The sequence below is a fragment of the Pelmatolapia mariae genome, linkage group LG10_11 (genome assembly GCF_036321145.2).
Source record: "Pelmatolapia mariae isolate MD_Pm_ZW linkage group LG10_11, Pm_UMD_F_2, whole genome shotgun sequence".
NCBI classification, from domain to species: domain Eukaryota; kingdom Metazoa; phylum Chordata; class Actinopteri; order Cichliformes; family Cichlidae; genus Pelmatolapia; species Pelmatolapia mariae.
This window is the reverse complement of record NC_086236.1, coordinates 22,653,665-22,674,951: the sequence shown is the minus strand read 5'-3', so window position 1 is coordinate 22,674,951 and position 21,287 is coordinate 22,653,665. Positions and strand designations below refer to the sequence as shown.

Here is a 21,287-nt window from a genome sequence, read left to right as displayed (position 1 = left end):
GCTGTCAATATGAAAGAAAATAAAGCTACCATTAAAAAAAGTTGTGCTATTGTCTACACAGATACATTTTAAAATGACAAAAATCATTCACTTAACTGCAGGAGGAATTCACTGATCACCGCGATCCGTAAGAGTTAGAAATACTTATATTTCACGTAGTAATGTAGGGCAAATTGAGCGGGTTACTGTGGCAACTGATGGTGCTCGAATCCCCTTTGCTGTGCACTGCGCATGCGGGGTAGTGTCGACACCGACCTTCGCAGACAGGAAGTGTGACCAACTTTTTCCACCATCCAGCCCTACCTCGGCTCTTTACATCACCCTTCCTCAAGTAATCTCATTACTTTCATCGCACACGTATGTAAGCAGAGGAGTGTGCTTTACTTTTAGTTTCACCCTGGTTCCGTTTATAACAGCTTTCCTGTCCTCTCACAAACAAGCGTATGCCCCTTTAACTGAGAGAGAGGGGCCGCGCAGTCAGACCTGCGACCGTTTACAGGCTGAGCCTTCCCCTCACTCCGGGATCCATTCATAAATAAGACATCGTTTCGGCGAGGAAAGTCTGACTTTCTCACTCGAGCGGACCGGATGCGAACAGCGAGCGGGAGTCAGACACTTTCGCCTCCGCGCTCGGCGAATGTGGATCGGGGGCACGGCTGACAGCGCAGAAGTGACTTTCCATGGCTGAGCCCCCTGCTGTTGAGTTCATGTGCGAGCCCGTCAGGAGGCAGCTTGACAAGCTCTGTGCGTTTAGACCAAGTCTCACCATGCTCGCTTCCCCGCACTGTTTCGTGATTTCTACGCGCTTCCTCTTCAGCCGGGGCAGCCTGCTTTAAATAGCTCGCCTCTTCCTTTCTTCTTCTGGTTTACTCTCTACACCCATCGGTCTATCTATATCTATACACATCTATTACTTCCAACAAATGACAGTACATCGGAGGAGGGGTGGACCTGACGTACCGATGGAGCAGTGAGTTATGGCAGCTAAAGAGGAACTGTATGCCAAAGTGACCCCGCGGAGACAGCGCCAGAACCGGCCGAACACCATCAAACATGGGTCCACTCTGGACGTACTGCTGTCCATGGGCTTCCCCAAGACCAGGGCGTGAGTATACACAGCTTCACACACTGCTCACACCATTAAACACTGTAGAGCTGACCATCAGCAGCCTGTCAAAGTTTTCCTTTATCTGCCTTTCGGCATCAACATCAGCAGCTGATCAGCAGCATCTCTGCAGCTGGAAGGAGAGGCAGCGGGTCTGCTCAGCTGTGCGTGTTTGTTGATACATCTTTTCGCCCGTGGGGTCTTCTCAGATGACCCCCGTAAAGAAAAATGCAACAGCAGCTGTATACAGTAGGACTTCGGCTTATCTATTGTGCCATGCGTGACTTTTTTTCTTTTCTTTCTGCGGTGCTGCAGAAAGTATTTAGTCCAACAATATGAACGCAAGCTACTCAATTTCAGCTAAAAAAGACAGCAACAATGACTTAAGCTCAAGTGTTGCCTCACCAGCAAACCCAAGTACCTCAGTGCTGCTGTGCACGCACCTGTCCGTGTGTTGTTTGGTCTTCTTCCCACTACTAAGGTAAAAAAAAAATGACGGGAGATGTTTAGTGTTGTCTGAGGCACTCTTTTTTTGCTTTTGTTTTTTTTTTTTTCAATGAGAAGCTGACCCCCTGGGCCTCTCCTGGATGTGCCTCTCAATACTTCTTTTCATTCATCCCTGAGCAAAGAAGTTGCCAGGAAACAAGCAGTACTGGCTTGTGACTGTAGTCTGTGGATTATGTAATTATACTGGAAAATGACAATGTGTGGTCTGCTTACTACTATTGCACCCCCGCCCTCCCCGCCTCAAAAAAAATCATATAAATAACACATTTTCTTATAAAAAATGAGGGTTAATCAACAGAAGGATGCGTTTATTGAAACCAGGAAAGAAGAGAAGTTAAAAAAATGGATGTGCAGCTTTGTTAGTGAGTAAAGTTATGAACATTTCTGTTGCTGAGCCTTTTATTTCACTCGAGCCTGTGGGCAAAGGAGCGTTTTATCAAACATGATGTGGTTTGTGTAACCCGACATACTGAAGAGGTGTCAAATTTTAAGTTATGCACAGAGCTCGGTTTTTACATCTCAGCCTCCTCTCGCTGCGCAAACTCCACTTAATCACATAATCTGTAATCATAGTGTCTCTCATTGCTCGCCCTGCCGTTGACTCCCACATTACATATATTTCAGCAGCCTCATCTTCTCACACAAAAGCCTTTCTGTATGTTCAGCCTCTCCCCAGGTATCAAAAGAAAGCTGAAATTACTGCCACCGCAGACAAAAGTGAATTACCTGAGAGTGCCCCGATTAACGTGAAGCTCTGATGCTTGTTTTGTCGTCTGGATCGTGCAGATATAAAACTGTCTGCCCATTTAGAACGAGGAGTCAGAATTTAGCAGTGACAGTTGTCAGAGTTTTGCAAGTAGGCCGAAAGTGTTGAACAGTCTTTTGCTTTTGTTTAAGATGCAGCGTCTCCAAAATTAAGCCTTTTTATCGTCTGCAAAACTGGCTGAGGTCATCCCGGCTTTGATCGCTCCAGGCTGAAGCTCTCACTCATTCTGCACAAAGAACCGATGCAGAAAGAGCAACCTGTTTGCCAGGGCTCGCTTCTATTATTGATGACAGACTGATACACTTTGATTTGATTGAGGCTATTACATTCATAATGGAGCAGGATTATTAGGAGTCACTGCCGTCAAGGCTGTCTGGCCTCTCTGGCCTATTTATGATATTAGAAAACAAACATAAAAGGTGTTTGTGCACACTCCCCTAGAAAGCCTCATGTTGTGTGAGGCTCCTTTTTTACTTATATGACTAGTGATACCAAAATATAACATGACATTGTTATATTTTTGGAGCCTAATTACATGCGTGACTGCTTGCGGTTCTTTATCCCATTTTATTTTTAGGGAATCAAATATGCACAGGTTTTACTAACCATTTTCTGGTCTTGAAATAACTGCACACAAAGCAATTATTTTTTTTCTAAGTGGAACATTAAAGACGTAAAAGATGAGGCGATAATGTCGCTCTGTATCTGATCGATGTGTAAACAGGCAACTGCTTTCGGACACGCTTGTCACGTCTGCTTTATCAAGCGATAATGCAATACGTCCCAGTGTTGTCTCTGTACCACAGACAGCTTTGCAGTAACCCTCTCTAAATGAAATACTCCGATTCGTGTCAGAAACTGAGAAATCCACGATTAAGACATTTGGGGGCTGTAGTTCGATTCACTTAAAAGTTATCTGTGTTCTGCAGATGTGTTTCAAACGGTCAGAATCCACTCTGACGACCACGCCAGACACGTTGCTGTAAAATATCAAAAATAAACATCTGCTTATTAGGTTTTGTTGTCAGCTTCTCTCCCAGTTGGTATTGTGAGAGGGAGAGGTACTAATAGGAAAATCAGTTATCAGTCATGGCTCGAGCGAACAGCAGCTTCATTGTGCTAGAGTTCTTTTTTTTTCAGGGAGTAGGGAGCATGAATCATGTACACACACGCATACGCGAACACGGAGAATTGGGCTTTCTGTTTTAATTGGGCAGCGAGGGGTCTGCTGAGTCATCCAGGAACTGACTTGTGTAATCAGATAGGACATGGATGGACAGTGGTCTCTCTTTCTCTGCGATAATGGTGTCAGATGGTTGGAAGACGGTTTGGAAACTGAGCCTGACAACACAGACTTGCCATAATAAAACACGATATAGAGTTAAGCTCATTTTATTTGGATACTTGACCAAATATTTGGTATTTTAGCTTTAGATTAAGATCATAATTAAGTAGAGTTATATGACTATGGGTAGTTTTTCTTTTCTAGAAAATAATAATGGCAAATATAATTTTATTTTAAATAAAATCTATGCCATAGTGAGCAACGTAAAGGGGCTGGACCTCTACTGAAGACAACTGGTGTATGATCACAGCATCTTTTCTATGGTAAAGAAAAGTGCTGAAACTCTCCATTATGTAGGCTCATTATTATCTAATCCCACTGTAAAGAGAAGACTTCAAGAGAGAAAAACGTAGAGATTTCAAGGCGCAAAACGCTCATCAGCCTCAAGAACAGAAAGGCCATTACAGAGCCGAAAATGGCCAAGCCGATCACTTGACTGACTTGGCCAGTCGAGCATGCATTCCACATACTGAATGCAAAAATGAAGGCAGAAGTACAAATAAACAACAGCTACACACAGCTGCAGTAAAGGCCTGCAAAGCATGACAAAGAAAGAATCTTTGGTGAGGTCCACAGACTCCAGACATCGTGCAAAGGATCCTCAACAAGATCTTAAAATGAGTCTTTTTACATTATAGGGCGGGGGGAGGAAGTGCGTGTAAAAATAGCTGTAAATGCAATATCTTTGTTTAACACGTCAACACCTTAAGGGTAAACAAATTCTGCACATGAAACAGAAATTTGTGTCCAAAAATATGGAGCAACTGTGAGTATCGGACTAGAACTACCGTTTTGTTTTTGAAGCTACACCGAGCCATCTTCTGGACTTTTGGTGATCTTTTGTTGTGATGTTATATCCAAGCTTCTAGCCACTTCCAGATATGGTCCGTATAATGACATGTATTTTGTAAACAATATGTTCTGTGAAATTCCTTGATAAAGCATTTGCTTGCATTACTGCCACCGTAGTTAAATATTAACTTTTGCCATGAGTTTATATCCCCAGTATTCTCCGGCCTGCTATACCTTATCAGTAAGGCAGTTGCTCTGTCTTTCTTCCTCTGTCCTGACTTGGATCCTGACTTTTCTCTGACCTCCAATTATCAATGAGTGTGTAATGTCAGAGCAGTGTATTACCTGAGGCTAAATTTGACATAACTATGGTAACAGCAGCTTGTCGACTGACTGTAGGTACCTGTGCTGATGGCAGATTTAGGCGCAGTTTTACAGCTCGTGAGAAAGTCAAGAGAGGAATTAAGCTCTTGATTTAAACAAATGATGAACTATGTTAAGAGAAACTACGAGAAACAGACAGCGTGTCTGCGGCTTCTTCATGTCAGCCATGCATGAAGCACAGACCTGCCTTGAAGCAGCTGTAAGAAAAAAAAAGTGACTGAAATAGAAACAAATTAGGATATGAGCCAGCATACTAATTTGTTAAAATGCCTTACCTCAGTGTTTATTGTGGCAGTTTGGAGCAACTGAAGCGTGAAGCTGATGACCACATTGCACCAGAACAAGAACCGCAGGAACAAAGAGCAAAGCGGGGAATTAAAAGAGTAAATAAAATATTTAGACACCCTTTTGCTCACTTTTACTTTCATGCTAACAGGATGTAGACAAACTAGAAGTGGTGAAGGCTTTTGTAATGCATTATGCAGCATGACCACTTCTCAGTCAGAAGGTCTGTGCTTCATCCCAAAAGTCACATAAACTCTCGTGCATCCAGGATTGTCACACAAAATCCAAAATCTGAAATAAAAATATATATTATGGGGTAATCAGGTGATCAGGCAGTTGGGTTTTAATAAGTGCTCACTCTGTAGCGTATTACAAAATATAACATCATAACTAAACACAAGTTCTAAGAAAATTGCTGCTTTTGAAAGGCTGGGTCCGTCTAATATCTGGCAGTTTAGCATAATAAATGCCATAAATGTGCCCTTCATTTGTTTATTTGGCCTAAATCTGGTGTTGATTGTGGAATAGAATGCAGCCCTTCTGAGCTCCAGTATAAAACCCTGACAAATGCTGACCAAAAGCCTCTGTTTTGTGTTCCTTAACACGTGCAATTATCTTCAGGCACTGCCATGTCTGTTGGTTTCCCACAGTGCGTCTAAAGTGAAGAGGGCGATGGCACTGTGGTTGCTGCGCTCTAACGTATCTATGCTCAGATAGCATAATATGTGGTAAATTTGTCGTTTCTGTCTGTGTTTCTGTTCTTTCTGTCTGTAAAGGCTTTTGTTTGTTTAAGAGGAAGTCGGTGTGGGACAATGTTCTCTTGCCTGCATCAGTTTCATAACTCCCGCCTCAACCATAGCAGCTACATGCATTAACTTCACTCCCATGTAACACGCACCAAAGGCATCAATGAGGAACCGTTTCAGTTTAACAGAGGAAATCTTACAGCACTCACTCAATGTAGCTCACGCGTACATCAGACATGTTAGTGGCTGCTTGCAGTAACAAACTCTGAGCTTGCATTGCAGACGGCCAAGAGGAAGTCGCCCATTTCCGGAAGTGGCTTGTGACCTTTAGAGTGTGCTCGTTTGAGGGTTGAAGGGTGGCTGACGCAGGGGATTCGCACGTCTCTTCTGCATTGTAAAAGCCTTTTATACCTCTTGAGTTGCTGTATTTTTTTTCTCAGTAGACAAATGCAAAACTTTAGGAAATGTAAACAGTTAAAAACTCTAACTATTTAGATTAAGCTTTTATTCATTAACCTGTCGACAGGCCAATTTTAATCTGACCTTTGAGACCTGGAAACAAAATTTTCAGGTGGAATTTAACCAAAAAAAACCCAAACTAGAATAAAGATCCTGATTTTAGTTTTCAGAAAGCATCCGTGTGCGTGCCAACTGCAACTCTTGAACATTTGCTGTTTTGCTTTGCTTTGCATGACACATCCGCGGACTTTTGATGAATGCTGTGTTATGCGTCACAATTTTGGCACCGAGCCTCACATATTCTTAGTGAAACATTTGCCCTGTGCACTTTGCCTCATTTCACTGACGTCATGGGGCACTAAAAATAACATGCTAAAACAGCACACTTTGTTTTAGTTTTTGTCAGAAGCATTTCTAATCAATTGCTCAAACGGCAAAGCTCGGCGAACACAGTGAGCGACTAAACATTAACTTTAGTAACACAAACGGCTCACAGTTCATTAACTGGTGTCAATCTCTGACTTTCTCCATCTGATCTTGTGGATTTAATGTGTCGATTGTGCAGAAATAATGAAGAGTAGAGGCCCATGACACGGGCCGTACACTGCTTGCTTTGTTAGAGGGGTGCTACTGAAATGTTGCTTTGTTAGCTCTAAAGAAAGCTCTGAATGTACAACACCAAGAGTTCAAAGTATTGTATTCTCTAATTTTTTTTCTTAATTTTATTCAGTTTTGAGTTTTGGTTTTAATTCAGTTTAGTTTCAATTTGTTTCCTTATTGCACTTTAGTTTTTATTATTTGAAAAAGCTAGTTTTAGTTTAGTTTTCAGTATTTTTAGTGTTTGTTTTTGTCTTTTTAATTACTTAAATATTAAGGGTATTTGTAAGGGGCACGATTTAGGAAAATCAGAACTGGTATTTTAATAAACTGCTCAAAAAAACTAAAGGAAAACTTTGAAAACACATCAGATCTCAGTGGGAAAGTAATCATGCTGGATATCTATACTGATATGAACTACGTAATGTTTTAGGAACAAGTTTGATGGAAATGAAAATTATCAACTTACACAGGTATGAATTCAAAGACCCCCTGAAAAAAAGTGAGGTTAGGCAGGTTAGTCCATTTTGCTGAAATTTAATTGCAGCAATTCAAAACCTAATGGCTGCCACGGTCCCGTTGCCTAGCCTGTAGAGGTCTGTGACCCACCACCAAACCAGGCATGTGATGTTAGACGCAGTATAATTTTCTACATGGCTTTTCCAGATCCTGTACATGTGCTCATGGTGAACCTGCTCTCATCTTTGAAAAGCACAGGGTGCCAGTGGACCTGCCAATCCTGGCATTTTATGACAAATGCCAGTTGGGCTCCACGGTGCCAGACAGTGAGGACAGGGCTCAATAGAGGACGCTGAGCCCTCGGGCCACCCTGGTTGTCTGGTCAGATACAGTCACACTAGCGGTTCCTAGCAGATTGCTGTGGTCTCTTCTAGTTTGGAAGGAAGATGCCAAGCTGTCTACAAACACTCAGAAGCTGTGATCCGGTAAAACTCAAGAAAGCAGCATTAAAACTTGAAATATCGTTTGTCATATATAATTTATATCATTTATAGCCACAAAACCTGACTTCTACACGATATATTATGTTGAGAACCAGTTAGCTACCAATATATTATTATGTCATGTTATAATGTCATCAGGTTGCCTAGGAACCACCTAGCAATGGCTTAAAATATCTATTTGTTGCAGTTATGCACCTACAGCACCCTATAAAAGCATCATATTGTTTTCATTTCAAGCCATTTCAACAGAACAAACAGGCCAAACAACACTGACACACGTGCATCTACTAGTAGATTAAACAGACAAGATAAAACAAATTAGCTGTAGAGGTGTTAGCAGGCAAATGTCTAAACATTAGTGTGCTTACAACCTTGCGCTGCTTCCACTTTTTGCGCAAAGCAAATTGACCTCAAAGATGTGGCTAGTTTAATAGTGGGATTTTCAAACTTTTGAGGGTCAGAGATGGATCTCTTGATAGAAATTTTTTGCAAGGACCCTTATAATCCTACCACAGATAGCTGGCTTAGTGTCACTAAGTCAGTAAGCATAAACAGCTACCTGACTTGTGGACCAAACTTGAGAAATAAGTGCTTTAATGCACAGATGTCAGAGCTGCAGCAGTCTTCTCATCTAACTCTCAGGAAACAAAATGCCATAAAGCATCTCTTTCAACATATACAATAAACCTACATAATGGAAATGTTAAGTCTGTAAGCGTTATTGCTTTGTTGGCATGAACGCATCAGCCTTGTTGTGTATAAGGATACTTGTAGGCAATGTATCGTGAACTATAATGATGAATCAGCTGTTCAGGCCTCATGTCTGGCGTGGGCTTACCATCCATTTGCATAGTCTGCTAGATTGGCCGAAGGGGAGCCCCTTTCCTCTCCCGATGGGGGCTTTCCTCAGGCTGCAGTCTGCTTTTAGCAGCATCAGTCCTCTCAGCCCTGTGGCTGTAATAAGTGGTAAAAAATGTGTGGCTTGTAAACAGGAAATGTTGATTTGCCTATTGAGTGAAGTCAGGAGGGGCCCCTGGGAGCATTTAACACATTTGTGTGTGTCCTAAGATGTGTTGATATGCTTCTTCTTTTAACTTCTGTTCTTCATTTGTGGTTTGCTACTTCTTTGGAAATTTATGTAGCTAACCTGCATGGAAAAATATCCAGTTCAGCTGTAATAAACAGTCCGCTGTATGTTTACACGTGTGAAAAACCAGAAACACTGCTGTTTAACATGCAACACAACACTTTATCTGAAGTGGGCTTAAATGTGGAAACAGGAACTAAACACAGTTGCCATGTGTGGCTGCCATGAAAAGCTGTTTTCTGTATTGCGTGCAGCCGTGGTGCATGTGCAAATTAAGTTAAAGCTCCATTCAATAATGGTCACTTTCTCTTATACTTCCGCCTGACGGAAACCATTACTAATCCAGAGTGCGTTCACTAACAAATATATACTCTGGAACGACATGAACAAAACATTAGAAACATGGAATTAATTCATGGTAAAAGAAAACGCATCGACCGCTATAGCCAAAAAGTCTTTCCTTTTTTTGGCATTTAACATTTTTAGTAAGTGAAGGCTGGAATAACTAGTTCAACTATTTTGTTCTGTGTATTTATGGCAGTGTTGTCTTTATTTATCATTCTACTCTAAAGTGGTTAAGGTGCATATATATTTTTGATGGAAAAAAATAGGCAATATTCTGTCTGTCAAGACTTTACATCTCGTCCTCACTAGGTCTTAAAATTAGTTGAATGTAACCATATTATTTATTTAACTTGTAGATTCGCCTTTAGCACCAATAACTGTATGACTGTCTCAGTCTCTCACATTGTTGTGGAGGATGTTTGACCCACTCTTCTTTCCAGCGTCGCTTTAGTTCAGCTGACCCTATAACATTTTGCCATACAGACGACTTCGTGGTCGACTCAACGGCTGCAAGGTGCTAAGGTCCTTTTACTGAAAAACAAGCCGAAATCATCACACCTCCACCACTGTGCTTGACAACCAGTACGAGGTGTTTGTCCTCATTAGATAACCTTCGAAATGTACTTTCTTTTTTACCAAGACTGCATCCAAATATCTACACTGATAAGATCCACATGGGTTGTGTGACGCCTAGTTCTTGTTATCAGTCGTAACCACTCTGTAAAGTAGGCACTAGTCAAGGGCTCGTCTGAGGTTGGATTATGAAATGCAAGTGTGCGTGTAGGAATTTGTGGTGGCGAAAGTATACATGACACCTTTAAGCATATCTGTTGGTGTACTACGACTTCCTTGTGGTCCCGCATGTCAGTCAAAATCAGACCATGAAAGTAAGGCTTTAAAAAAGTTGAAGATATTTCTGAAAATGGCCTCACCACAGCTTGGAAATGACTGCAAGAAATACCAAGAACAACGCATACTTAAATCACCTCATTTCTTTTTCAAAAACTATTAGAAATGTGGGAAAGTTTAATAAAGAAGGCACCGAATTTGAAAGTGGGGATTTGAAAAAAGTATTGCTACATTTATAATTTAGTATAAGGATATTTCATTTTCAAAATGTGTAGCAGTTGATTATAATATTCCAATATGAGCTTTAAAAATTGTGGAAAGATTACCTTCTTTATTAAACTTCTGGCGAAGTAATACATCACATGCATGTGATTTCTTGCTTAATCAGTATCTTAATATAAAGATATTCTTTTCTAAGGGAACTATGCATGGAAGAGCTCATCGTGAGAACATTACACTTACAAGTTTTAACAAGTTCCACCAGAGGAGTCACACTAGAGGTTTGAGTGTGAACACTCTGGCCACCTGTATAACGATTCCAAAGTGAGCCATCAAGCACAATCATGAAGAAAAATGGTAGCAAAAAAAAAAAAAACACAGCACAAACCACAGTGAAACATGCTGCAACGAAGCAAGCCTGGTGGTATTTAGCACGGCTTCCTCACAGGAAGAGGCTCCTCTGTTTCTCCAGGCATTAAAAAAACCTGCTCGGTTACTGTTACCTACTTCAGTCAAGGACACTCTCACAAAAGACATTCGTAAATCTCAAGAATTTTATTTATGGATTTAATAAAGGAGGAAAAATCGACAAGTTTCAGACAGACATATTTCTGAATCGGCTGTTAGCCGAAACGTATGATTTGATCAAACGTGTCAGCATCGTTTGCTTTTTATGTTTTTACTTTGAAGTGTTGCCAGAGTCGGTAATGATGTCCTTTTCACGTGGACTGATCCACGAAAAGCTGAAGCTTAAACTCCAATCTTGTGCGTTACATTTTCAAAATACACACATACAAAAAAATCTTTTGTTTAAAACATTGCCCTTTCTAAAAATCTGTGCCACATAGATGAATAAAAACGGCAACACCATCCTGCTTGATGTTGTGTTATTGTTTATACATGGATCGGGGGTTCTTCTCCTTTGAAAAGCTTTAAAAAAAGGCAGATTAAATTCAAGTGCCGTTGCATCAGTTTGCTCTGTGACTCTGCACTAAGAGCATTACTATTATTTAATATCGCAAAGGTTCACTCTCATAAAATACCAAGGAGATAAGAAGCAAGAATCCAATGTTCCAGCCTGGATTGGATTTTGTGACGTCTCAGTCACATCTGCATGTAATCCCATCATGCCTTCTGAGAGAAAATCCCCTTCTTTTCCTCCTCCACACAGAACCAGGTGGAATCTTTTGAAAAGGACAACTGACTCTCTATCTTAAACCTCCTCCTTACAGTGGTGGTGTAGTGCTGAAATAGTATAAATAATAGATTAACCATAGACTAACCAAATTTTTTGACTCTCACTGTAGCTGATATATAACTCAAGTCTTTATGTAGATCTGTGTGAGCCATCTGTTAGGATCCTGTAAGGCTTGACGCTCTCATCGTGCACGCTGTGCTCTTTCAGTGCACGCTGCCCCAGGGTTGGGGGATTTCGCCGTATCTAGGACCCTCTCACTGGGACAAATTTAAAAATAGCTCATTGAGTTCGAACATCAGGGCGGCACAATGAACTCTGTCCGCATCACGCTATAAATTCAGTCAAATGGTGACCATACAATGATGCAGAATACGACCCCTTGTTCAGTTTTATGGCTCATTAGAACTGCCATTAAGAGTACCAACAAGCAAAGCTCTCTTATATGAGAATAGAGATATCATTTAGAAAAATGTGACATTATTATGAAGGTTTTGCTTTTAGGGTTATCTGATGCAATGAATGAGAGCTAAACAGACTCAGAGTTCTGCTTTATTTTCAAGCACCCTACAAAGCTCAAAGGAGATGGAGTTGGGTGGCTTGTAGCTGAGCTTTAAAGCTTAAATGCTACAAAGCAACGTGCAGTTACTTAACATGAATTCCCTGTTGTTTAAAAATGAAACTGTCTACTTCCTTTCTTTACTCGTTTATCAGGAATCCAGCTCTTACAGGCTGTAATACCAAGCATAAGATATATTCGACAAAACAGCAAAGTTTGTGCTACAGTGCACCAAAGATTTGCAGTGCGTGTGTGCTCTGAACCTTCTAAATTACCGTCTCTTGCAGATATAATCTGCGTTAGTCCTCTAAGAGCTGAAGAAACCTCCTTGAATCAGCAAATCCCTTCAGAGGCAGCCTGCAATAACAGAGCTTTTATAAAAAGATGCTAATTAGATTTTGAACACTCAAGAGTAATCATTCAATCAGCTCTCTGTTTCAGGAAAAAAAAAGAAAGAAATTAGAGTATAAAATGACACAGATAAATCCTGTGGTAGGAACCGTTCATTTTATATCATTTTAGAACAAAAGGCGTTATTTTATCTGTCATTTATAGCAGATCTTGGTATCGTGACACAGGGGTTTTGTTGGCCTACATTTTTAAGCAATGAGACGAGTGATTTGAATGTGTTGTTACCGTACTCGAGTGTGCTCGGCTTCAAGTTCGACCTCAGTTAACACTAACACAGGGAGCATCTCCCAGTAGGTGGCCACACCTAACTGATGATAGAACCAGACTGTCCTAATGCATTCTTAGTTGTTAGCAAAGAAGCTAGCTGCTTCAAGTCAGAGTGTTTCATGAACCTCTGGTATGAATAATGAAAGAATGATTGTGTGCTTGCTGTCTTTTTACTGGTCTCTCTGGATATTTGTTCTTTGTTCACGGTCACACGGAGACGCAGCAGTCTCTTCCTAATAAATACAGTCCGGAAGAGAAAGTATTGATTTGTGTGGCTGTGCTTTGATCTCCTCCTCTCGCTTTCTCTTCCTGTTTTGCAGCCTAAAAGCTCTGGTTTCGACAGGAGGGAAAAACGTCCAGGCGGCTTGTGACTGGTGAGAGCAACACATGCGCACACTCATATTTACTCTCCCTGTTGTTATTGCTTAACAGGAAATCAAATGGATATTTTTGACATGGCAAAAATATACTGACCTAATGTAATATTTTATTGACACGTCAGATTGCACTTACAACCATCACTGCCCTCTGCTGGACATTAGCTGCTCCTTTCTTTTTATCTTCCATTATCACAGTTTTTTTTTCTCCCTCTTTCCACTTGACGTCCTCTTGGTCACTCCAGGCTCTTTTCCCATGTCGATGACCCCTTCCTGGATGATCCTCTACCCAGAGAGTATGTGTTATATCTGCGACCAAGTGGGCCACTGCTCCAGCAGCTCACGCACTTCTGGAAGCAGTCCCGCCTGTCTTGTGGCAAGAACAAGGCACACAACATCTTTCCCCACATTACCCTCTGCCAGTTCTTCATGGTCAGTCTCAACTTCCTGTGTGTGTGTGTTTAAATTATTTGTGCTCACCCAGAGGAACTTGTTTTCAGTTTCTGCACATGTACAGTAAACATTTAATATATGCTGTCACATTTCCGTGTGAAGCCTGCTGCAGAGAACGCAGTGAACAGTTTAGAACTGAAAGAAGTGCTTGCAAATACAACATGTTAGATTTGTGTTTGCTGGATTGGTTAACCTCCTGTAACCTCTTTGTGGTCTTCAAATTTAAAATCTGTCCCTCAGTTGTTAGCTAACTTATGACCCAAGTTCCTCTTTGTTAAAGCATTAAGTCTATGTGTAGAATTTCAGCCCAATTTCTCCCAGTTCAAAGCCTTGCATGCATAGACATGCATTGTGAGACAGGATTTGAAAGTGGTGAGTGTCACAGATGTCAAGGTGCAGAGCTGAGCAACTGAAAACTCTACTGTAAACATCATGGTAGTCAAAGGGACTGTGAGAAGAAGACCTTTGGGGCCAGTCAGGAGAAAGTCAGAGTTGCAAGCAAAGCAGGGGTTGATTTCCTGGAGGTGTCACAAGTGGGAGCGTGGTGTTAGGTTTGGTAGAGCTGGATGTCATCAGGATAACAGTAGAAGCTTATATTAAAAAGTTGATTAAACTTACAGAAAATATATTCAGTGGAAATAAATAAGTAATGAATAGAAAAGGACCCAGAACTGATCCCTGGGGAGCACTGGCAATAACTGGAAATGGGTGGGATTTTACATGAGTGTGACCGAGAGCCAAGAGATGGGATTTAAACTAGTTTAAGGGCGTGTCTGCGATTCCAATACAGGCTAGTCTGTCTAGAAGGATGTTATGGATATATAGTCAAATGCTGCACACAGATCAAAGTGGATGGGAATGGTTGATAGACCGGAGTCAGCTGCCAGATTGTAATTGTTCACAAAGGTTATTGCCAGACAAGAGAGCATAAACTTGAGAAACAGCTATTTTCTCAAGGACTAAAAGAGTAAATTGATATAGAACAAAAATGACTGATAATATTGGAATCTGAAGCAGGTTTTTTTTAAAATAATTTTATCACTGTTGATCTGAGAGATCAGGGAACAACATCTGTGACAGGCCTTCTTTGTTCTTCTAGTTGCCAAAGTTTTCTATTGATAGTCCTGTGTAATGAAAAAGGATCTAAAGAGATGTTTGCACTAAACTCTATATTTGCCCATGTGCAGATTGTTTTTTGCATACATATCACTAGCAATGACAGAGTGTTCAGTATATCACTGAGTTTCCTGTGTTGTTATCTCCTTTACGCTCAGTGTACTGATGCGAAGGTGGAGGCTCTGTCCGATGCTCTCCAGACCACCATGGCCAAGTGGAAAGGTCGCATACCTATGCCCCTCCCCCTGGAGCTCTACGTCTCCTCAACCTTCATTGGTCTCTTCGTGGAGGAACAGATGGCAGAAGTTCTGAAGAGTTTTGCTGCTGACTTTGCCAGTGAAGCCGCATCAAAAGCAGGTTCAAGTCCTCTTTTTCCCTTTGGTTAAGAGGTTATACATGAACGCTGTCTTGCAGACGCAGTGTTGGATGCTAATGCTCCCAGGCTCTCTGCAGCAATGATTTAGTTCAAAGCAGTAGACAGACATTTGCATGCCTAATTGCTTTCTGACTAAGAGTTTTATGAAAGGATCAATACAATTCTCTCTTGCTTAGCCCGTGTATTAGAATTATTTGGGCAGCACTGCTTAACGTATTATTATTTGGGGCTTGGTTCACTAGTTGATACCATATCCTGGAAGTTCCTTTGCCTGGCTAAGAGAGTCCATCATGTAGCCATTGACGAAAAACTACAACCATGGAACTGTACCATGGTATAGAGCCAGGCTAGCTTATAGTAGCATGAAAGGTAGGCTGTATGCTATCGTCAAGGTTAAAGGTCAGAAGTGGTACTAGTATTTTCTATATTTTCAACTGGTGCATCCCAAGAAACCCTTAACTTTTGCATGGAAAAGGCACATATAAGAGTTAGGCTTAATATGGTTGGGCTGAATTGGGGGTACTTATAGGCTTTGGAAAGATGCTGAAGGCCAGGATCCAGGTTTTCCCATAAAAATATACCACTGTGACACGATCTGTAGTGTTAATTACTTTACCTGCCAGTGCTTTTATTATTGTGGATGACTGGTGTGTATATGTTGTTCTTTTTTATCCTTAATCCAGATGTTCATGTTGAGCCCCATAAGAAACAGCTTCATGTCACGTTGGCTTACCACTTTCAAGCCAGTAGCCTTCCAGCTTTGGAGAAGCTAGCCAAAAATGTCGAGGTGTCTGCAGGGTGTGACTGGCTGGCCGTGCTCTTCTCCAGGGATATTCGGTTTGCTAATCACGAGGTACACTCTCATTTAGTGCCATCTCTTAACAAGCACGTTTCTGCTCCTCAGTTGTAGCTCTGGGACTTGAAATTGCTGCCGTCTTAATGGCTCTTAATCATCTGGCCCCCCGCAGACACTGCAAGTCATGTACCCGTACATGCCTCAGAACGATGACGAGCTGGAGCTGTTGCAAGGAGACTTTATTTTCATGTCTCCGATGGAGCAGAGCACCGCTAGCGAAGGCTGGGTGTATGGCAGTTCGCTGAGTACGGGGCTGTCCGGCCTCCTGCCTGAGAACTACGTCAACCGTGCCGATGAGTCTGATACATGGGTCGTCCATGGGTAAGGAAGGGAAACAGGGTATTCAACATACACATCAGCACTGTGGGTTACTGTGCCCTTTTTAAAACTCTGTTAACAATTTAAGTCATTTGTGTTTTGTTTTTTGTTTCATTCTCTAGGTCTTACTCCTTCCTTAACTGTGCCTCTCCATCGAACTCTGGCAGCACTGTTGGTGGGCTATTTTTTGATGGACAGCAAAATGACAGTCTACTTGACAGTCTTGTGGATCCTCCCAGCCTTCCAGGCCTCTGTCTTCCTATGCAGGTACAGCCCATGTTAAAGTAAAAAAAACCAAAACAAAAAAAAACATCACGAACTTCACTGTTGTCCTGTAACAATCCCAGTAAAGAGTTTGTTAATGACAATAATTACTGCGTGGGCTCCTAGCAGAGGCTCCAGATTAGTGCATGTTGTCTTTAATGACTCACAGTTTCAAACAATTCTAATCGTAGGTGTCAAGACCAGCTAGTCAGCCCTCCCTGTCCAAGATGAGGCTGTTTGTGTGTCGCCATGGAGAGAGGATGGATGTGGTGTTTGGCAAACACTGGGTCACTCAGTGCTTTGACTCCAAAGGTAAGGGTTTAATAGGGGGATGACCATGTTTTTTACACATTAGTATGGCATTAAATACGTTTGACTTGATTTGTTATATTTTATTTGTGTTGTGCAGGCAGATACATTCGCTCTAATCTCAACATGCCAACCAGTCTCCCAGCTCGAAGTGGAGGGCACCGGGACTTTGATAAGGATTGCCCAATTACTGTCTTTGGCGCCACACAGGCCCGTCTTGTTGGTTGGTATATTTTACTTTTATATCATTTACCAGTGTAAAGCTATCTGAGATTCTGAAGAATTGAGCTTTTTAAGACATGACATGCTTGCCTGTGGAATCACACTGTATTTTGTCCTATCTCAGGGGAAGCCCTGTTAGAAAGCCATACAACAATAGACTTTGTTTACTGCTCTCCTTCTCTTCGATGCATTCAGACTGCTCAGCACATTCTTCAAGGTAGGACCTCATCTTCACAGACGTCAGTGTACTGACACCAGCACCTACTCAGCTTCTTTCTACTATGTGATATTTTCAATGTTAGCTTTGAGTCATAAATCTTTAGTTCAGGTCTTATCACAGTGAGACTTTTCTAGGTCTAGTTTATAAAGTGTAACGGGACCTTCGTAGTCTGTAGACACATCAGTATGTCTGCTTTAAAAAGGCGAATCCTTTTTAAAGGTTACCTCGTTTGCACATATTTATACATTTCCTTTACATTTTACTTCAAAAAGAGTAAGTCTCAGTTCAACTCTCTGCCAGGTCTACAGCAGGACGGAAAGACAAAAATCCGCGTGGACCCAGGACTGTTTGAATGGACCAAGTGGGTTTCAGGTACATGTTTACCTACCTGGATCCCTCCAGCTGAGCTGGCTGCTGCTAACCTGAGTGTGGACACAACATATAGGTACACAGCAGCACTAACACTAACACTATGGAGGTTGTGCTGTTTTGTCTGATCCTACAATCTACTTCACCCCTTGTATCTATTTCGTTTTTCTCCTAGACCTCATATTCCCATAAGTAAATTGACAGTTTCAGAGTCCTATGACACCTACATCAGCAGGAGCTTCCAGGTGACCCGAGAGATCCTGACTGAGTGCAAAAACTTGGGTAAAGTATATTAATTAACATGTATCCAGGATTTGCTTAGTAAGCATTAAATGTTGCCAACATTCATAGGTTAAAACAGCCACTTTATGTAGATGAAACTGTAGTTTTCAGTGTTGTACTTTTAAACTTCTTAGCTAGACTTTTTAGCTCGTAAAACACGCGTATCCAAGAAACTAAACATCATCAATGGCTTAGTTTGGGACAGAAAGCTTATGGTATCTGAGGAATGTGACTCTATGTTCTCTACCTCTTTCACACAGGAAACACGGTCCTGTTTGTGGCCCATGCTTCCTCCCTGGAGGCCTGCACTCGCCAGATACAAGGCCTCAACCCCCAAAACTCCAAGGACTTTGTCCAAGTTGTCCGAAAGGTCAGTGTAGCATTTCAGTTTCAGCGCTTCTTTCATTTCCTTTGTAACCTCTCCCTCTCCCAATGCGTTGTTTTTTTGACAACATGCACATCTGTGTCTTCTTTGTACAGATTCCTTACTTGGGGTTTTGCAGTTGCGAAGAAATGGGAGAGACTGGGGTGTGGCAGCTGGTCGACCCACCGATTCTGCCTCTGACACACGGGCCCAATCACAGTTTCAACTGGAGGGAAATGCTAATGCAAGATTGAAGGATATGCTCTTTGGCTCTCTTATCTTGAACTGCTGAACAAAAAGTGGCTTCCATCAAAAGACATCATGCAAAAAAAAAACAACAACAAAAAAAAAAGAAGTGCATAAATGAAGGCAAATGTATTCAAACACACTGCTCAGGAACGGGAATGTACAGTTTGTGTGGAGATTACAGAAAAATGAGTTACAGTTTGGGCGGGACTTTGCTGCATTATCCTCAGTGATATACTTGTTAACCCAAAATGTAGAGGTGCTGCGAGGAATGTAGATGGCTGTTTGATTTGTTGATGGTTGCCGATGAATCAGGTTTTATGTCACGAGAGGGTGCCTCATTAAACTGTGTCTGCGGGCCCCTCTTTGGCAGAGAGGGGAGTGGGTGACGACTTTGTGTTCTGCTGCCTTCTCACACACTGTGACCAGAATTAGTTGAGAAAGACTTGTGTATCAGAAAAACTATATTGCCGTGGGTCAAAAATAACTATTTAACTTGTAGCTATGACCCTCTGGTGAAAAAAACAAAAAGCACAAAAGAAATGTTGACAATCAGACAGGGCAGAACTGATCTTCATCGTTTTTTGGTGCTCAGGTGGGTAGCTTGTTATAGGTTTGATTCCTGTAAAATGTCATATCATTTTCTTCTGTGTTAACATTTACATGCCCACGTGACTCATTTAATCTTGCTGTAAGCCATGGCCTATGGGATTTGTCTGGAGACAACCAAGTCAATATGACCAAGAAAATTTATATGATAATATACAGAATGTTGTTGTGTTGTTGTTTTTCATCGACTGAACCTTCTGCTTGCTTTCTCTGACCACGACAGTACTTTTTCGACAACGTGATGAATTTTACTTTTTCTGGATTACATAAGATACCAGTTATTTGCTGCATGAATCTGAAAATCCACAGATACTCTAAAAATTAATAAAACAACGTTGTGGAGCTACGAAGGCCAGCATATATCAGCCCTCCATGTCTTCTGTAAAGACCTTACTCCCTCTTCTTGTGCAGCAAGAAAATGAGCATAAGTGGACACTGCAGTGCAGTAGAGTAGTGCTGCCAATATCCCCTTACTGTAAACTGTCTGCACAATTGCATATCAAATAAGTTTAGTTGCTTTAAGGTTTTATTCTGTACCAGCTGCAACATCTGATTTGTTTTTAAAACAGTAATGAATACAGGGACATCAAACTCATTTTACACTTTGATATTAAATCTCTGAGCACAGGTTTAATGTATTTGTATTTTATGTTATGTATGTGTAGTGCTTTTGCGCCACTATATTTTGGATACAATGTACTCAACACCATTTATTTGAAGGCTTTAGGTTTTTCTTGTGTTGCAGATAAATTGCATTTTATTAGAGCAAGCTATTCAGCAACATATGAGTAATTAAAATTATTAAAGAGACATACACATGAATGTATAATTATGATAATATGTATAATAATAATAATATGTATGAGTCTGAAAATTGCCATTCTACATAATTAGTACAGGTACTATTTGAGGTAGTACCTGTACTAAATATGTACTTCAGGTATTTTAATGTTTGATTATACAAACTGAGTACTGTTAGGCTACCAAGTAAGGTTGTAATTTTTACTAAAGTAAAAAGTCTGAATGCTTTTTTCCACTGCAAAACAGCTGTCCACCGCAGAGTTATATTTAAAGTCTTGTGCAGAACCCCTGCGCATGAATCTGAAAATATTTTTTTTCTATGATAACTTTATTTCTGATTAAATATCTGGATTTCCTGGAGCCCCCTGTGCCACCCTATTTTTTTTAAACCCAGTGGCATACATCTCTGACTGAAAACACTTGTGCAAGTCATAAACGAAAAGGAACTAGTTTTTTGCAGATACTTAGACGATTCACACATTTTATTTTCAGACATCATGCTGGCAGATGTGGTTTATAACATCTCAGACTTCCGTTTCTTTCAATTGCCTACTATAAACCTTGCACTGCCTGCAAAGACGATTTCTTGCTTAATGTGTGAAATTTATCAACATTTTATTAATCTGAAATATTAATTTAGGACATAGAAGAATTATACAAACTCACAAATAATATTACGCTAGCTAAAAGTAATTGCGCTAACCTGTTCACCTGAATTTCCTCTTAATTGTTCGAGGCGCTTAGTATAATGCACTTTTAATAGTGACGAAACTTTAAAAACTACATTTTATTTTAAACCCGTGGGACCACTAACAATATATTAAACTCACTACAGGTTAAAGCGCACAGGTGAAAAGCACCTGGGACATGAATAACTACTGTATTAGCATGGTAGCCCCACAAATGAAACTTGCTCATACAGGTTCTTCCACGTGATATGAGAAGCTGAGGAGGATATAAGGTATGTTTGATTTATGGCCTACTGCTTATTGCATAGTCTAGTTGTCAGAGTAGTTAAAGCCGATATAGTGTATAGCAAATATTACATTAACAGTATATCTTGTAGTATGTTAAGAGGACTGAAGATTCAAGAGTCAGTTACTAGAGGTGGCGCAAAAAAGAGACTTAACATAAACATACTGACATGGTATAAATACAAATACAATAATTAAACACAATTTACTGACATGTAGTAAAAAGTAGAAAGTTTGTGTATACACACACA

At 40.8% G+C, this 21,287-nt stretch overlaps 1 protein-coding gene across 1 annotated transcript; it reads left to right on the top strand.

Moving 5' to 3' along the window:
• The first annotated feature begins 267 nt into the window (after positions 1-267).
• ubash3ba (ubiquitin associated and SH3 domain containing Ba) lies at positions 268-20,534 on the top strand. The gene is made up of 14 exons (XM_063487426.1): positions 268-1,105; positions 13,201-13,254; positions 13,503-13,689; positions 14,985-15,183; positions 15,886-16,055; positions 16,171-16,379; positions 16,499-16,643; positions 16,832-16,952; positions 17,050-17,172; positions 17,296-17,388; positions 17,692-17,836; positions 17,936-18,042; positions 18,303-18,412; positions 18,523-20,534. Exons 1-14 carry the CDS (start codon positions 978-980, stop codon positions 18,658-18,660), a joined length of 1,929 nt encoding a protein of 642 aa, XP_063343496.1. The 5' UTR covers positions 268-977; the 3' UTR covers positions 18,661-20,534.
• The last annotated feature ends 753 nt before the right edge of the window (positions 20,535-21,287 follow it).